The following is a 19,751-nucleotide window of genomic DNA, read 5'->3' on the forward strand; positions in this document are numbered from 1 at the left end:
GGTGTCTCCAAACAACTCCTGGAGGATTGCCCAGTTGACAGCAGGCATTTACAAAATCTAATGCCAGCCAGGCTCCAGCATTTTTCCACTACTGTGTGAGAACAGGGCAAGTTGGATTTCACATCCAGCAGTTCCGAGTCTTACAACTGCCTTTTCTCCATATGGGAGGTGGGATCGGCACTATCTGAGACTCAAAACACTGCACCTGATCATGACCAGATCTGGTACTGCTAGCTTCGCTTGCTTTGACAGTTGCCAGCGGTGTCAAAGGAAATCCTCCTCAAATGTTTTAATTTCATATGGCAGACATGTCACTTCTCCAACCCATGGAGAGAGGCGATTTTGATACCTCTCCTCAATACAGGAAAGGACTGCACATGTTTCAATAGTTAATGGACTATCATCTTAATGAGCTGAGTAGGAAAGACCCTGAGTGAATGGTTAACTGTCATCTGGTTTGGTTGTGAGAGACCAGGCAACCCCTAAGCCATTCTGTGTGAATTCCAGAGATTTTCGTCCACTATAAACCTGACCCTACTACAGCGACTATTCAGCAAGCTTTCTTATGTAAACATCACTGTCTTACATATTATTTGGTATTAGTAAAGTGTATGATACAATGTGGAGACATGGTATACTCATGCAACTCCATTAGTGGGGCTTTTGTGGCCACCTCCCCATCTTCATAGGGTCTTTCTTGTTTCAGCATTTTTGTAGGTCTCGAGACAGTGACACGTTGTCATATCGTTTTGAGCAGGAGATTGGTGTCCCTCTGGGCAGTGTTTTAAGTGTTACCCTATTTGTCATAGCCATAAACAATATCACGTCCATGGTATTGAGTCCCATACAGTACTCCTTATTCTTAGATGATTTTGCTGTTTTCTGTTCCTCCTCCAGTCTTGCAGTAGTGACTCATGAGTTGCAACTGACTGTGCTGATTATAATGAGACATCTTCCTCCGGCATTACTTTTCTTCAGCAGTAGTTGTCCGCAGCTCATGGTCTAGTGGCTAGTGTTGCTACCTCTGGCTTATGGGATCCTCGGTTTGATTTCCAGCTGGGTTGGGGATTTTCTCTGTCTGGGGACTGGGTGTTTGTGCTGTTTTCATCATTCCATCATCATTCATGAAAGTAGCTAGATTTTACTGTGTACAGATTGGGAATGAGTAAGGGTGCTGATGACCGCGCAGTTGAGTACCCCACAAACCAAACATCTTCATCATCATCATCCTCAACAGTAGTTGTTGATACCAGTATTATTTTTCAAATTTTGGACAGGTCAGTATTATCCAAGTTGCTTTTCTGAAAACTTTCATATAATTTTATACACAGTACATTATATTTCAAGCTGAAATTTATGAAAGTGAATTACTTTATAAAATGTTGTTATCGATAGGTACTAGTTTTGAATTTCCAGTTAAAATTATTTTTTTAGAAACATTTGAAATTACAAATTATTGGCATACTTAAAATTTCTATTGTCAATTATGCAGTCTGTAATGGTTGTTATGTTTATTTCTGGATTCATTTATGAAATAATAACTGAAAGTAATAATATAACAGAAACTAGTAGAAATTCATTTGTTAAAAAAAAATTGTAAACCCTTTGGAATATGATTGTTTCCACAGAGTGCAAGAGTTGTAAACATGCGTCTGATGTGACCGTAATTATTTTTGTATTTTGTGTGAACAGTGTATCATGTTTGTTAATGAAAATGAAAATACTGTATGGTATACTCAAATCTTCGAGAATCAGACTGCTAGACAAGAAGAAGTGGAGGCATGTCTTCATGACGAGCTAAGTAAACTAGAAAGTTTATTGTAATCTTCGCTTCTCTCAAATCTTCATAAGAAGACTCATGTGGTCAATAGATGCAGTTAGGAAGGAGGGGGAGATTACAAGAAGTTAGAGGAATGTGCTGCAAAAGGCGGGTTTTCAGTTTTCTGCAGGTGTGTGTGTGTGTGTGTGTGTGTGTGTGTGTGTGTGTGTGTGTGTGTGTGTGTGTCCATTTCAGTCATTTTTTGTCTTATTTTTAATTTACCTGACATGGTGCATAGCAGGAATGCCATTCTACATTTTAGAGACTTGGTGAGGTTTCTGGGCCCCATTTTTGTCTCCAAATTGTCATGGATACCACACCTGGGAGACTGTGAATATCATAAAGTGCCTTAGTCATAGATCTTGGGGAGCAGACAGGGCTTGTCTGCTCCAGTTTTATAGGGCTTTTCTGCGTTCCCAGCTAGATTATGGGTACACAGGGCACAAATCAGCAAGGACTTCCTATCTGAAGATTATTGACGCTATCCACCTTGCGGGATTAGGCTGGCCACAGGTGCTTACTGGGCCAGACCCATACCCAGTGTCTATGCTGAGGTAGGGGAACCATCACTTACCATTCAGCAGCAGCTCCTGGTGTGTCAGGCATGTATGCTCCTTGCAGTTCCAACTTCACATGCACACCATACTGTTGCTTGTCCACCTCTGGATCACCTTTTCTCCGGTTGCCCATGAGCAACAATGCTGTTTGCAATCTGTGTGCAGAATGTACTGGAATCACTTGGTGTGGAGCACGTACAAGCCCAGATCCACAGTTTTAATCATGTGCCATCCTGATTACTGTAGAGGCCCAGACTAATTTTAGGTTTGGTGCAATACAGGAGATATTGCACTCCTGCACATGTTCTTAACTCATTATTTTATGACTTTTAACTGAGCACCACTACTCCACATCTGTCCTTATGCATGGGTTGAAACAAGCGGATTCTGTTGGTTGCTCTGTTGTTTTGCCTGATCGTGTGCTCAAGGTCTGCCTGCCCTGAGACATTACTGTGTTTTGACACAGAATTATATGCAATCTTGCGGACTCTGGAGCAGATGAGATGTGCTTAGAGTGCTAAATTCCTCATCTGTTCCAATTCTGTGAGTGCCTTTCAGTCTCTACAATGCTTGTACCCAATAGATAAAGTAGTCCAGTAAATCCATTATGCCTCCTTCCAACTACGATGTTTGGGGAAGGAGGTGTCTTTCTGCTGGTAACGAGGGCTGATGGGTATTGCGAGGATTGGAAGGGCAGACACAGCAGTCAAGAAGGCATGTTGTGATCATCAGTTATTTCAGTGTGCCAATCCCCTGTACCCTTTCAGCTAACTGTTGAGTTACAGAGTCACGTGTTGATGGGAAGACAAATGGCTGGACATGACAGATAATAAGCTGCATCTTGTAAAGCCCACTACACTGTCGTGGCATACCTCCTTCCGGTCCTAGAGACAGGTTGAGGTCCTCTTCACTCGTCTTCACATAGGCTATAGTCCTCTGATGCACGGCTTTTTCTCCAGCGAGAGGACCCTTCAATATGTGGTGCCTGCAGCGTACAGATCACTGTTTGCCACATTTTACTAGACTGTTTTTTATTTTTGGACGAGAGGGCAGCAGCAGATTTTCCGGTAGACCTGCCCTCTATTTTACGTGATGTTCAAACAGGTGTGAGGCTTTTATGGTTTTGTGATTTGTCCAACCTGTTTCTGAAAATTTTAGCAAGATGGTCTTAATATTAACAGGATTACTGGCTCTCATGTTTTATGTAAGTCCTCAGCCAGTTACGTCTCCCTGTGCCTTTCTTTCAGCTCTCCTGTGGTTTTACATGTGTTTTAATGCCAACTGTAGCACCTTCCACACTTTCTCAGTTGTCCCCAGGCATATGAGATAGGTTGATTGTGCAGCTCAAAGAGAGTAAGGTGGAAGAAAGTGAACGACTGTCATTTTATAGATTTGCTCCTCAATGTGTGCAACAATTTTAGAAATTTAACCTCATTCATTTTTTTTTAATAAGTGTAAGGGCACTGATAACCTCACGTTTGAGTGCCCATAAGTACCCCACACACACACACACACACACACACACACACACACACACACACACACACACACACAGTTTCACTATAAAATAAACTACTTTCAGTAGCAGCAAATATGCCCCAACTAACTATTTAATCTATCCTTTCTGAACACCATAAGATCTGACTTCTCAAGCTTTCCCGGCAGATATACTGCAAATAGTCTTCATGGTTTTGTGGCCAGATGACATTGAGCAAATGCCACAGTATCTCCTCAGAGCAACTGTCCGACATTTTCAGGTGGTTGAACCTTGCTGGTGGCGAGGTATGACTACTCGAACCTATCCACCAGCAAGTTTCAACCACCTGAGGATATTGGACAGTTGCTCCGAGGAAATATTGTGGAACTTAAACATCATCATCTGGCAGCAAACTCGTGAAGACTTTCCATCATAGAAACACTTGTAAAAATTTCAGTTGAACTTATCTCCGGCTTTAGTCAGGTTTCAGTACCTATAACAATTTGAGCTTCAATGCTTTCTGTTAGCGGTTGGAGCTCTGATTCTTTTCCAACACATCTACAACAGTTTATGACTACTACAATTTTCCTAGGTCACAGCCCATCCAGAAACTAATGTTGTAAATACAATGCAAACCTGGTAACAAACCATTTTTTTGGCCAACTACTGCCAGGAAAACTGACTATATAAACTGTGGCATTTACAAAAGGAGAAAAAAAAACTTGTGGGAATTAAAAGGTGTAATAAATTGAGACAGTTTCCCGTGTTTCAAAGATCTAAATTATAGATACATCCTTTCAGTGAGATGCAGTGTTCATTTGAACTGCTAAACTATTTTGTTTCAACAACAATAACAAAAAGCTTTTTATTGTACAAAAGGAAGTCACTTATAATAAAGAAGCAGGGAATTCAATATGCGGAAGAGACAACACAGTTTACGTATGATAAAGGAGTTTATTATGAATTGCTAAAAGGAGGCAATGATTTTTTTGTATGGTATTTAATGATGTATGCTTCGCACTGAAAGTAAACAGTTTTAATTGTAATAAAGAAATATCATATGATATTCAAAAACCTCAGGTGGAATACAAATGATGGTATGAGTATAACAACCAGTCAGAGAGAGGGGGGGAGGGGGGAGAGAGAGAGAGAGAGAGAGAGAGAGAGAGAGAGAGAGAGAGAGAGTTCAGAGGGGTTGTCTTTCCTCATACTATTTTTTTATCCTAATAAAATAAGTAATTTCTTTAATTTTCCCATCTGTGTTAAAAGATAATTATTTTTTATGTCTTTACAGTCTTCAGATTCACTACTCCTTGGCAGTCTTCAGAAGGGCAGCCTTGATGTGATGGGTGCTATTGTTGAAGTACATCGAAATGACCGCCCAGGACTGGAGTGGGTACTACGTATACAAAATCCAAACATGTGCTCAGTATTTGAAGTAGCTGTACCTAGGATAGAACTTGCTGTTGAATGGAGGAATGCCATTAAGGAAGTGGCACAAAATGCCAGTGTACGGGTATGTATTTGTTGAAAGATTTTAGTTTTGTTTACTAAAAAAATAAATCCATGTTCAACTGTGGGAAATTAGTAATTTCTTTTCAGTGACATTGTAGCACGCTAGACTATATCAGAACAAAGTATTTTTTTTCTTAATTTCATCATTCTATAAGAAATACAGAAAACATAAAAAAATATATAAGCAGCACTTGAATTCCAAAAACTAGTTGAGACTGATGTGCATAACATGTACTTATTAACCACAAAGTGTATATTGAAAGAACACTTTCCTGATAAAGATTATTATTATTATCATTTTTTTATTTATTTACTTATTTTAAGGCTTCAATTACATCAAATATTTCGTTGCAGACCTTCAGTTACCTTAATTTTTTTCTATTATTTTATTTAGAAACTCCAGTAATGTGACAGTAGTTCCATAGGTGACTGAAATTGGTCACTTTCATAGGTAAGAATCACCATGATTTGGATGCTGTCATGTTACATATGTAACAAGAAGCCAATTCTGCACTAGACTCATAGTCATAGCATTATTGAACAAGTCGTGGAAGATGGGGAGGAGTGGGAAGGGGTGGGAGGGAGGGGTGGGGGGAGGTTGATGTGGCAGGACAGTGCAGTGTAGTGCTGCTCAATGTGTTGTTTTGTTGGCCTACATTAGGCTTCCTCTGTGCCACCTCCAGCATATTACTTGTATTAGGCAAGGCAGAGGGGGAAAAAAAAACATTACACACAAGGTTCATTCAATAAAAAAATTGAATTTTTGTAAAGAATCGATTACAAAAATAGAATAAAGTACTTGTTTATTTTTCAGCATAATCCCCTGCAAGTTGCAGGCACTTATGCCAGTGATGGACAAGCTTTTCAATTCCACCTGCAAAGAATTCTTGGGTGGGTGTGTGCATAACCAGTTGTGCATCACTGCTTGGATTTTGTTATCATCTGTGAACCTTGAGCCACTAGAAGATTATTTAGAGTGTTAAAAAAGTGATAATTTAAAGGTGTCAGACCCAGGCAATCTGAGAGGGGTGATGCAGCTGCAGACAAACTTCAGGTCTCTCTGCATACATCCAAGCACCTTTCTTTCATTTCTGATATCAGATGTTTTGTAACCCAACTCGCACACACTTTCTTGAATATGGTGGTCTGATCCAACCCTAATGTTCATTGTTGCTGAAATATCACTCAAAATAATGCCCATTTTCCTGTATCAACTCTTGCAATGTCATTCTCCATGATGACACAGACAGAACGTCCTGTATACGGGGAATCATCAGCACTTGTTACACTGTGTTTGAACTACTGTGTGCCAACATGTACACTTGTGTTAGACTCAAACAACTTCCACCATATTGCACAGCAATCTGACAGTTAATTTTGACCAGTTTCAATCCTTTGGATAACCTAAATCTAGTGACACTCCACTGCTCCAATACGGCGCAAACCTGCAAGAATGCTGCCATCTTGTTTCACTGATTCCCAGCATCCCATTTGTGAGACAAGCATGCCTATCCCATCAGATAATACTTCTAGGACATAACCAAAAAATAACAAAGAAGCACAAACATTATTGAAGTTTCATATTTTTTGTACAACTGTTCCTGTTATTTATTGAATCGATGTTGTCTAGACAGAAAAAGAGAGGGAAGTGCATCCACACAGTTAAACATCAGAATATCAGCAGTAATGTTGATGACCGTATTGATATGATGTCATTCATTGTTCCTGACGCGCTGTTGAAGCCACTGCATAAAATTATCCATTTCAAAATCTAACATCACCACCATCACAGGCATGATTTATTGACAAATGTAATGTTCTCAAGTTCTCTATTTGTGTATTGTTCTGCTCCATATACCTTAGATTTTAAATAACCCCATAAGAAAGACGAATCGGGTAAAAACTGGAGCCATACAATACCATAGGTTTAATGTACTTGGGGTGAGGGGACTCTGAGTTTCAGTAAAGCCATTGATAGTTTTACTTTGTGTAGCAACTTCACAGTTTATTGAAACTATATCCTGCCTTATTTGTTAAAGATTGGCAGAGTTATGTCACATTAAAAGATACTGTGCAGAAATAAAGATTGCACCATTGACTTAGTCTTTGATACCAACCTTTGGTGTACAACATTATTTTGTATCATCAAGATGGTGAATAAATTGTTACTGATGCTGTTAATATCCTTACAGTTCTCCTTAATCTCTGCACCCTGAAAATTAGTTCTAGTTATTCACATGTTACAATATTTAATTCCATTCTATTCAACTGTGTGATTTGAATATAATAGAGGGAAACATTCCACGTGGGAAAAATATATCTAAAAACAAAGATGATGTAACTTACCAAGCGAAAGCGTTGGCATGTTGATAGACACACAAACACATGCACAAAATTCAAGCTTTTGCAACCAACGATTGCTTCGTCAGGAAAGAGGGAAGGAGAGGGAAAGACGAAAGGATGTGGGTTTTAAGGGAGAGGGTGGTAAGGAGTCATTCCAATCCTGGGAGCGGAAAGACTTACCTTAGGGGCAAAGAGGACAGGTATACACTCGCGTGTGCGCGCGCTCACACACACACACACACACACACACACACACACACACACACACACACACACAGACAGACACAAGCAGACATTTGTAAAGGCGAAGAGTTTGGGCAGAGATGTCAGTCGAGGTGGAAGTACAGAGGCAAAGATGTTGTTGAATGACAGGGGAGGTATGAGCGGCAGCAACTTGAAATTAGCGGAGGTTGAGGTCTGGTGGGTAACGCGAAGAGAGGGTATACTGAAGGGCAAGTTCCCATCTCCGGAGTTCTGACAGGTTGGTGTAAATGGGAAGTATCCAGATAACCCGGACAGTGTAACACTGTGCCAAGATGTGCTGGCCATGCACCAAGGCATGTTTAGCCACAGGGTGATCCTCATTACCAACAAACACTGTCTGCCTGTGTCCATTCATGCAAATGGACAGTTTGTTGCTGGTCATTCCCACATAGAAAGCTTCACAGTGTAGGCAGGTCAGTTGATAAATCACGTGGGTGCTTTCACACGTGGCTCTGCCTTTGATCGTGTACACCTTCCGGGTTACAGGACTGGAGTAGGTGGTGGTGGGAGGGTGCATAGGACAGGTTTTACACTGTGGGCGGTTACAAGGGTAGGAGCCAGAGGGTAGGGAAGGTGGTTTGGGGGTTTCATAGGGATGAACCAAGAGGTTACGAAGGTTAGGTGGGTGGCAGAAAGACACTCTTGGTGGAGTGGGGAGGATTTCATGAAGGATGGATCTCATTTCAGGGCAGGATTTGAGGAAGTCGCATCCCTGCTGGAGAGCCACATTCAGAGTCTGATCCAGTCCCAGAAAGTATCCTGTCACAAGTGGGCCACTTTTGGGGTTCTTCTGTGTGAATTTCTGGGTTTGAGGGGATGAGGAAGTGGCTCTGGTAATTTGCTTCTGTACCAGGTCGAGAGGATAGTTGCGGGATGCGAAAGCTGTTTTCAGGTTGTTGGTGTAATGGTTCAGGGATTCCGGACTGGAGCATACTTGTTTGCCACGAAGACCTAGGCTGTAGGGAAGGGACCGTTTGATGTGGTATGGGTGGCAGCTGTCATAATGGAAGTACTGTTGCTAGTTGGTGGGTTTGATGTGGATGGATGTGTGAAGCTGGCCATTGGACAGATGGAGGTCAGTGTCAAGGAAAGTGGCATGGGATTTGGAGTAGGACCAGGTGAATCTGATGGAACCAAAGGAGTTGAGGTTGGAGAGGAAATTCTGGAGTTCTTCTTCACTGTGAGTCCAGATCATGAAGATGTCATCAATGAATCTGTACCAAACTTTGGGTTGGCAGGCCTGGGTAACCAAGAAGGCTTCCTCTAAGCGACCCATAAATAGGTTGGCGTACGAGGGGGCCATCCTGGTACCCATGGCTGTTCCCTTTAATTGTTGGTATATCTGGCCTTCAAAAGTGAAGTAGTTGTGAGTCAGGATGAAGCTGGCTAAGGTAATGAGGAAAGAGGTTTTAGGTAGGGTGGCAGGTGATCGGTGTGAAAGGAAGTGCTCCATCGCGGAGAGGCCCTGGACATGCGGAATATTTGTGTATAAGGAAGTGGCATCAATGGTTACAAGGATGGTTTCCGGGGGTAACAGATTGGGTAAGGATTCCAGGCGTTCGAGAAAGTGGTTGGTGTCTTTGATGAAGGATGGGAGACTGCATGTAATGGGTTGAAGGTGTTGATCTACGTAGGCAGAGATATGTTCTGTGAGGGCTTGGTAACCAGCTACAATGGGGTGGCCGGGATAATTGGGTTTGTGAATTTTAGGAAGTAAGTAGAAGGTAGTGTTGCGGGGTGTCGGTGGGGTCAGTAGGTTGATGGAGTTGGGTGAAAGGTTTTGTAGGGGGCCTAAGGTTCTGAGGATTCCTTGAAGCTCTGCCTGGGCATCAGGAATGGGATTACCTTGGCAAACTTTGTATGTAGTGTTGTCTGAAAGCTGACGCAGTCCCTCAGCCACATACTCCCGACGATCAAGCACCACGGTCGTGGAACCCTTGTCCTCCGGAAGAATGACGATGGATCGGTCAGCCTTCAGATCACGTATAGCCTGGGCTTCAGCAGTGGTGATGTTGGGAGCAGGATTAAGGTTTTTTTAAGAAGGATTGAGAGGCAAGGCTTGAAGTGAGAAATTCCTGGAAGTTTTGGAGAGGGTGATTTTGAGGAAGAGGAGGTGGGTACCGCTGTGACAGAGGACGGAACTGTTCCAGGCATGGTTCAATTTGGATCATTAGGAGTAGGATTAGGATTATTTTTCTTCTTGGCAAAGTGATATTTCCAGCAGAGAGTACGAGTGTACGACAGTAAATCTTTGATGAGGGCTGTTTGGTTGAAAACTATGTGATTTGTATTTTCTGTACATCATGCCTATATCTCTGCCTTTACTGCAGCATTAATTCCAGTTTTTCTCTCCTGATGAACAGTCACATTTGACACCTAATATATTTTAGATCCCATTAGTTCATCTCACTTTAATTCTCTAGTATATATTTTAAGACTTATATTTGTTTTGAAGGATTTGACAAACTATGCTCAGTAAAATATTTCATATTTCATTTCAGGAAAATCAACATAAGGAAATGGAGAAGCAACTAAGAATAGCCAAAGAAATGTCTGACTTGATAGTTTATTGTCGATCTGTAGCGTTTAACATGGAAAAATTCAGGAGAGGCTTCAATCATTGTGAAATGTCATCATTTCCTGAAACTAAAGCTGAAAAACTGATATGTCAGCAAGAGACAAAATTCTTCTTGAAATATCATCAGGTACTGTATACATATATTCCATTTATTTTTGACAGTATTATGAAAAGTACAGTTGCTACTCACCATACAGTGGAGATGTGCATCAAATAATGTTATTATTTTTAGTTTATCAACATTTTATAGCCCTGAAATACACAACAGATCCAACTCCTATTTCTGGGAACATAGTACAAGAACAAAATTATATAGGTTTTTTTTCCCCCCTTCATTTACATGACCCAAAATCACAGTCTGTATTTCTGGTAAGTAACTGAAATGTTCCACGTAATATGATAAAACAGTTATGTAACTATGAGGTCTCTCTCTCTCTCTCTCTCTCTCTCTCTGCTAGAATTTGATGGTCCACTATCTAGATACTATGATGGACTGTACATTCCATTAATAAGACTCAGTGAGCAATCTTAGTTTTAAAATTACCGTAATATACAATCACAATTTGTATATACATACAATGTGTTTGGCATGTACAGTAACAACTTTAAAAACAACAGCATTGTTACTAATATATTCCATATTTTGTTACTACTTGTCCTAAAAAATATAAAGTGTAGAAAATTAAAGAAATTTAATTCAAAAACTGTAAGAAAAAAGAATAGATAATAAGAACAGATATGTGTCACGTTACATCACAGCCACCAGAGATTTCAGCAGTGGAGTTGATACGCCACAGCTAGTTACACACATTTTAAGTGTATTCCCATTTCCATGCAGGGGTGGCTCAGGCTCTGAAGATCCTACAGGCCAGTTGTTAGTTTTGACTGACGAATATTATATGACTTCATGAAGTTACAATTGTATTTTATATTGAAGATGTCCCACAGCTACTGTAATAATAACTATAATATTAATCTAGCGTTAGTAGTTGTCTAAGAGTGAGTGAGTGTGTGTGTGTGTGTGTGTGTGTGTGTGTGTGTGTTGGCTGAGATGTGAGCACCTAATGATGGGAATATGAACTCCGCACATGTAATGTTACTTCACGGAACGTTTAACATCTGCAGCTTTACACCCCCACTTAACTACCTCTCACCTCACACTCAATGCTGGGAGTTACTCCCAATTGTGCATGCCATCCTAGGAAGTCTGCATGACCATCTTTCCTTATATTTTACTTGCTGCCTATTGGAGACTTTGTTCCCCAGGTTGTTAATCGTACACAACGTTTGCAAGCCTCTTTCAGATCAGGTACAAATGGAATGTTTTAAATAATACACACTGGAAGAAAATTTGTCATGGATTTCCTTCATCTCTTCATTCACAGGCATATATCTACCTGAACTGGAGTCATTCAAGATGAATGGAATAAGTCCTGTCCATGTCATGTCAAAAGATAAGGTGTTTGGGAAGAGACTGTTAACCAATCAGCCCTTATCAGTTGCCCCGTTGACTATGCCAGATATCCATCCTAAGGATTTTTAATTAGAGTTTGTGATCAAACACTTATTATCTTAGTCATATTGTAGGTTTCCTTTCCTTAACCAGTATAGTTCTTCCTGAATTTAAATAATTTAGGAGTAGCATGTTAGATAAGAGAAAGATAACCACTCACCTGTAGGAGACTGGTGTGACACCCATAAGCTCCTGTTAACAGGAAACAGTATTCACACTACCTTTCAAGCTTTTGCTCCTTTTCTAGCAGCCACACAGACATTCAAACGCACCATCCTGTGGCGAGACTGCTTTTCGAGTATCGATTATTGAGAGCAGTTTCCTGGGCTGTGGGTTGATGAGAGGTGGGGAGAGGGTAGGGAAGGGCACACGAAGCAAGGGAAGTGTAGCAGGATAGTATGAGCCAGGCCTTTAGACAGATGATTCAGCGGCTACATATCGAGACTAAAGAAGTTAAAGTGGTAGGCATATAGTGAGAGGGAGGAGGTGGGGGAAAGGCAGGGGGAAAAGAAGAGGAATGTGGAGATGAAGAGGGTGACAGTGAGAGGTGCAGAAAAAGGGGTATGAGAGAGGGAGAGAGAAAGAGGGGAAAGGGGGGGAGAATGAGAGCCCACATGGGGTGTGGATGGGGATAGGGAGACATATTGGGAGAATACAGTACATGATCTGGATGGGAAAAGAATAGTGTGGACAGGCAGCAGAGGGAAAAGGTAAGGCGAGATAGAGGTAAACAAGATAGCAGAGGATTCATTGATGATATTTTCATTATTTGGACTCATGGCAAGGTCAGTCTTGCTCTTTCCTCCATAACCTCAACACATACTCCCAAATCCACTTCACCTGGGTCTTCTTAACTCAACAAGCCACCTTCCTAGATGTCAGGTCCACCTCTCAGATCACTCAATAAATATATCTTCATGTTGTTCATATCAAGTTCACTAATCATTAATCACAATCAGTACCTCCACTTTGTCATTGCATGTCAGGGAGCCTCTTCTTTACAGCCTCACCACCTGTGGTCACTTCACCTACAGTGGGAAACAGGAGTTCTCAAAATATACCAATAACTTTGCCAGAGCCTTTATTGATAGACAGTATCCTATCCAGCTCGTCCATAAACAGATCTCCCGTGCCCTCTCCTCCTGTGAAACTAGTAAACCTGTTAAACAGTGACCAACCACCTCTCCTCTAAACACCTATTATCACTGTGGCCACGAAAAGCTCAACCACGTCCTTCACCAGGACTTCAACTTACCTTTCATCATGTCCTGAGTTGAGGGATATCCTGCCCAAAACCCTACTGGCATCACACAATGTAGTGTTCGGTAACCAACTCAGCTTACAGAATATCTTTGTCCATCCATATTCCAATCCTGCTCCAAATCCTGCACATCCCAGGTGCCAGACCTGTCCTATACATCCATGCACCCACCCACCCTCCCTCCCACCCACCTGCCTACTTACCACCTCCTACTGCAGTCCAGTCACAGCCATTTCTTGCCCAATAAAAGGCAGGGCTATGTAACAGCTATGCTGCAATTACTGGACAGCATTCTATGTGGGCATGACAAGTAACCAACTGTCTACTCACATGCAGAGCCACCACCAAACTATGGCAAACCACAAGCCTGGCAGTCTAGATGCTGAAGACACACAACACGAATGTCTTCAGCAGCTGCTTCACTTCATGGACCATTTGGATACTCCCTTCCAGCACTAGTTACATCAAACTGTGCAGGTGGCAATTGACTCTATAGAATATCCTGTGCTCTTGCGGTTCCCCTGGGCTAATTCTCTGCTAAGTTGTTCCCACTACCTCACTTCAGAGTTTTCCTTCTTTCTTCTCTCCCTAACAGTCCTTCTCCATCCAAATTGTGTAATGCTTTCTCCCCCTCCCACCCCCTTGCAGTCATACCTCCCTCTCTCTCCCCTCTCCCCCTTTCTCATCATCCCCTCTCCCCATCTTCCCCTTTCCCAACATGACATCTTCCCCTTTCCCAACATGACATCTTCCCCTTTCCCAACATGACATCTTCCCCTTTCCCAACATGACATCTTCCCCTTTCCCAACATGACATCTTCCCCTTTCCCAACATGACATCTTCCCCTTTCCCAACATGACATCTTCCCCTTTCCCAACATATCTTCCCCTTTCCCAACATGACATCTTCCCCTTTCCCAACATGACATCTTCCCCTTTCCCAACATGACATCTTCCCCTTTCCCAACATGACATCTTCCCCTTTCCCAACATGACATCTTCCCCTTTCCCAACATGACATCTTCCCCTTTCCCAACATGACATCTTCCCCTTTCCCAACATGACATCTTCCCCTTTCCCAACATGACATCTTCCCCTTCCCAACATGACATCTTCCCCTTTCCCAACATGACATCTTCCCCTTTCCCAACATGACATCTTCCCCTTTCCCAACATGACATCTTCCCCTTTCCCAACATGACATCTTCCCCCTTTCCCAACATGACATCTTCCCCTTTCCCAACATGACATCTTCCCCTTTCCCAACATGACATCTTCCCCTTTCCCAACATGACATCTTCCCCTTTCCCAACATGACATCTTCCCCTTTCCCATAATCCCCTCTCCCCATCTTCCACTTTCCCATAATCCCCTCTTCCCATAATCCCCTCTCCCCCTTTTCCATAATCCCCCTCCCCCCTCTCCTCCATAATCCTCTCTCCCCATCTTCCCATAATCCCCTCTCCCCCTTTCCCATAATACCGTCTCCCATAATCCCATCACCCCCTCTCCCCCTGTCCCATCACCCCCTGTCCCATCACCCCCTCTCCCCCTGTCCCATCACCCCCTGTCCCATCACCCCCTCTCCCCCTGTCCCATCACCCCCCTCTCCCCCTGTCCCATCACCCCCCTCTCCCCATGTCCCATCACCCCCTCTCCCCCCTGTCCCATCACCCCCTCTCCCCCTGTCCCATCACCCCCTCTCCCCCTGTCCCATCACCCCCCTCTCCCCCTGTCCCATCACCCCCTCTCCCCCTGTCCCATCACCCCCCTCTCCCCCTGTCCCATCACCCCCTCTCCCCCTGTCCCATCACCCCCTCTCCCCCTGTCCCATCACCCCCTCTCCCCCTGTCCCATCACCCCCCTCTCCCCCCTGTCCCATCACCCCCTCTCCCCCTGTCCCATCACCCCCCTCTCCCCCTGTCCCATCACCCCCTCTCCCCCTGTCCCATCACCCCCTCTCCCCCTGTCCCATCACCCCCTCTCCCCCTGTCCCATCACCCCCTCTCCCCCTGTCCCATCACCCCCTCTCCCCCTGTCCCATCACCCCCTCTCCCCCTGTCCCATCACCCCCCTCGCCCCCTGTCCCATCACCCCCTCGCCACCTGTCCCATCACCCCCTCGCCACCTGTCCCATCACCCCCTCCGCCACCTGTCCCATCACCCCCTCGCCACCTGTCCCATCACCCCCTCGCCACCTGTCCCATCACCCCCCTCGCCACCTGTCCCATCACCCCCTCGCCACCTGTCCCATCACCCCCTCTGCCACTCTTCCATCCTCCCCACTCTCAAAATCCCCTCTTCCCCTCTCCCCTCTTCCCCTCTCCCGTCGTCCCCTCTCCCGTCGTCCCCTCTCCCGTCGTCCCCTCTCCCGTCGTCCCCTCTCCCGTCGTCCCCTCTCCCGTCGTCCCCTCTCCCGTCGTCCCCTCTCCCGTCGTCCCCTCTCCCGTCGTCCCCTCTCCCGTCGTCCCCTCTCCCGTCGTCCCCTCTCCCGTCGTCCCCTCTCCCGTCGTCCCCTCTCCCGTCGTCCCCTCTCCCGTCGTCCCCTCTCCCGTCGTCCCCTCTCCCGTCGTCCCCTCTCCCGTCGTCCCCTCTCCCGTCGTCCCCTCTCCCGTCGTCCCCTCTCTCCCGTCGTCCCCTCTCCCGTCGTCCCCTCTCCCGTCGTCCCCTCTCCGTCGTCCCCTCTCCCGTCGTCCCCTCTCCCGTCGTCCCCCTCTCCCGTCGTCCCCCTCTCCCGTCGTCCCCCTCTCCCGTCGTCCCCCTCTCCCGTCGTCCCCCTCTCCCGTCGTCCCCCTCTCACGTCGTCCCCTCTCCCGTCGTCCCCTCTCCCGTCGTCCCCTCTCCCGTCGTCCCCTCTCCCGTCGTCCCCTCTCCCGTCGTCCCCTCTCCCGTCGTCCCCTCTCCCGTCGTCCCCTCTCCCGTCGTCCCCTCTCCCGTCGTCCCCTCTCCCGTCGTCCCCTCTCCCGTCGTCCCCTCTCCCGTCGTCCCCTCTCCCGTCGTCCCCCTCTCCCGTCGTCCCCTCTCCCGTCGTCCCCTCTCCCGTCGTCCCCTCCCCCCCGTCGTCCCCTCCCCCCCGTCGTCCCCTCCCCCCCGTCGTCCCCTCCCCCCCGTCGTCCCCTCCCCCCCGTCGTCCCCCTCCCCCCGTCGTCCCCTCCCCCCGCCGTCCCTCCCCCCGCCGTCCCCTCCCCCCCGCCGTCCCCTCCCCCCCGCCGTCCCCTCCCCCCCGCCGTCCCCTCCCCCCCGCCGTCCCCTCCCCCCCCGCCGTCCCCTCCCCCCCCGCCGTCCCCTCCCCCCCCGCCGTCCCCTCCCCCCCCGCCGTCCCCTCCCCCCCCGCCGTCCCCTCCCCCCCGCCGTCCCCTCCCCCCGCCGTCCCCTCCCCCCCGCCGTCCCCTCCCCCCCCGCCGTCCCCTCCCCCCCGCCGTCCCCTCCCCCCCCGCCGTCCCCTCCCCCCCCGCCGTCCCCTCCCCCCCGCCGTCCCCTCCCCCCCGCCGTCCCCTCCCCCCCGCCGTCCCCTCCCCCCCGCCGTCCCCTCCCCCCCGCCGTCCCCTCCCCCCCGCCGTCCCCTCCCCCCCGCCGTCCCCTCCCCCCCGCCGTCCCCTCCCCCCCGCCGTCCCCTCCCCCCCGCCGTCCCCTCCCCCCCGCCGTCCCCTCCCCCCCGCCGTCCCCCTCCCCCCCGCCGTCCCCTCCCCCCCGCCGTCCCCTCCCCCGCGCCGTCCCCTCTCTTCCTTTCCCACCATCCCCTCTCTTCCTTTCCCACCATCCCCTCTCTTCCACTCTTTTCCTACCCTCTTCGCCACTGTCTTCGTCCCCTCTCCCCACACTCCCTCACACCCCACACCCTAGCTCCCCCCCCCACACACACTCCCTTGCCCCCCCACACTCCGTTCCCCCCACTCCGTTCTCCCCCCCACTCCGTTCCCCCCACTCCGTTCTCCCCCCCACTCCGTCACCCCCGCCACTCTCCTTTCCCCCCCCACTCCGTCACCCCCGCCACTCTCCTTTCCCCCCCCCACTCCGTTCCCCCCCCCCCCCCCCCGCCGCCACTCTCTGTTCCCCCCACACTCCCTTCCCCCCTCTCCCTCCCACTCACTCTTTCTGCCGCCCCTCCTTGTTCTTTTCAAGTCCACCATCCTCTCCTTGCTCTCCACCCTTCTTCTATTCTCTGTGTCTCTTATATGATACACCCTCGGAACTCCTTTCATCTTGTTGTGCAGCTACTGACTCATCTACCCCACTACACCCTCATTGCCCCATGTGTCCATCCCTACACTCTCCCCACCTTTATCTGGCCAAGCAACTGCTCACAATCAGTTTCACTGTTGGAGGGTGCATTCGGGCGTGTCTGTGTTGTTTTCTGTTATGTGTGTGTATGTGTGACACTTCATTCAGCTATAGGTGAGTGATTTAGATATTGTTTCACCCAGGAATTTCCATTTTTGTTATAATTTAGGTGTGTGGGTAACAACTAGCTGGATAATAGAGGTGTTGAGTCATGTGTAACCACTGGAAACTACTAACTTTTGGATGAATCCTTTGAGCTCGTTTGCGCTTGCTTGTGTGTGCACATGACGCCCTCCTCCCCACCACTCTCTCTCTCTCTCTCTCTCTCTCTCTCTCTCTCTCTCTCTCTCTCTCTCTCTCTCTCTCTCTCACACACACACACACACACACACACACACACACACACACACACACACACTTGGGCAATTATATTGTGCTGGAGTATACACAGTGCCTGGACTGCAATTCTTCAAGTTAACGTAAATAAGGGATTGTATTGAATCAAGTAGGAAATGGGAGAAAGGAAACAGGGAGCTGGGAGAGTGGGGTGGGGAAGGGTGACCACCAACTTGGAGGGAGGTAGCAGGTGTACTAGATAGGAATTTGGGAAGGAGATGCAGCACGTGCACTGTATACAAGTGCGACATGTCAGTACCGTCAAGTAAGTAAACATGAATGAGTATCAGCTATGCTTTGAAGAAGTTTTCTTCCTAACTGCACGAATTTTTACTTCTGTTGCGGAATTTAAAGTAAAAGAACTCTTATTTTTAATTTCTTGAATTTATTTATTTTTTTATTTTTACAGCACCAGTTCAGTAGAATTTATCCAAAAGGTCAATTGATTCCTCCAACTACATCCCTGTTCCAATGTGGAATGCTGGTAGTCAGATGGTAGCTCTTAACTATCAGACACCAGGTAAGAAATATAAAACTTTTTATGTACTACCAGTTTATGATTACAGATATCACTTACACTTTTGTACCCTTATCTGTACTTACTTTCAGGTACTGTTATAGTGTTTCTAGAAGTAATTCACCAGCAACAAACTTGTAGCCATTGATGACCAGACTTCACAGAGAGAAATATTTTGAAATTTATGTGAAAATCCCATTGAGCCCAAAAAACTGTTCTGTGATCATTGTGAGATGTGCACCACATTGGAAGGAAAAGGGGAGGAAAAGCCTTACCACTGCCACTTTTATTGGCCTTCTGATACATACATTTTTTTGTAAACTAAACAGATAGATAAGAAATCTACTCACCAAACGGTGGCAGATGAACACACGCACAAAAGGATTTAACTTTTACAAGCTTTTGGAGCAAGTGGCTCCTTCTTCTGACAGAAGAGTTGAAGTTGAAGGAAGAGCGGTGAAGGATAAGGACTGGCGAGTTTTAGGGGAAAGGGGTACAGAAAAGTCACCCAGAACCCCTGGTCAGGGGAGATGTACTGGACGGGATGAGAAGGAACCTACAAACCGAGCTTGGCCAACCTGCTTAATGTCCCACATCCTTCACCACTGCCTCTCAGACCTGTAATAACTCATATCCACAAGACCAGTAACCACAGTACAGTGTTTGCAACCTCTTGTCCAAAGTAGTTGCTCTTCCAGGTCCTTTGCTGTCTCTGACAGAATTACAATGTCATCAGCAAACCTCAAAGTTTTTATTTCTTCTCCATTCCTACTCCGAATTTTTCTTTTGTTTCCCTTACTGCTTGCTCAATACACAGATTGAATAACATCAGGGATAGGCTACAACGCTGTCTCATTCGCTTCCCAACCACTGCTTCCCTTTCGTGTCTGTCGACTCTTATAACTGCCATCTGGTTTCTGTACAAATTGTAAATAGCCCTTCGCTCCCTGTATTTGACCCTTGCCACTTTCAGAATTTGAAAGAAAGTATTCCAGTCAACATTGTCAAAAGCTTTCTCTCAAGTCAACAAATGCTAGAAACGTAGGTTTGCCTTTCCTTAATCTTTCTTCTAAGATAAGTCGTAGGGTCAGTATTGCCTCGCGTGTTCCAACATTTCTACGGAATCCAAACTGGTCTTCCCCGAGGCCGGCTTCTACCACTTTTTCCATTCGTCTGTAAAGAATTCGTGTTAGTATTTTGCAGCTGTGGCTTATTAAACTGATAGTTCGG

General features: G+C 46.3%; 1 protein-coding gene across 1 annotated transcript in view; it reads left to right on the forward strand.

Annotated features, from left to right (window-relative positions):
• Nucleotides 1–19,751, forward strand: part of LOC126188939 (1-phosphatidylinositol 4,5-bisphosphate phosphodiesterase gamma-1-like) — a 240,376-nt gene that overhangs the window by 171,198 nt on the left and 49,427 nt on the right. The window contains 4 exon segments of the mRNA XM_049930682.1: nucleotides 5,148–5,369; nucleotides 10,477–10,680; nucleotides 18,414–18,441; nucleotides 18,444–18,524. Of these exon segments, the coding sequence (XP_049786639.1) occupies nucleotides 5,148–5,369; nucleotides 10,477–10,680; nucleotides 18,414–18,441; nucleotides 18,444–18,524 (535 nt within the window).

Source organism: Schistocerca cancellata, chromosome 5 (genome assembly GCF_023864275.1).
Source record: "Schistocerca cancellata isolate TAMUIC-IGC-003103 chromosome 5, iqSchCanc2.1, whole genome shotgun sequence".
NCBI lineage: Eukaryota > Metazoa > Arthropoda > Insecta > Orthoptera > Acrididae > Schistocerca > Schistocerca cancellata.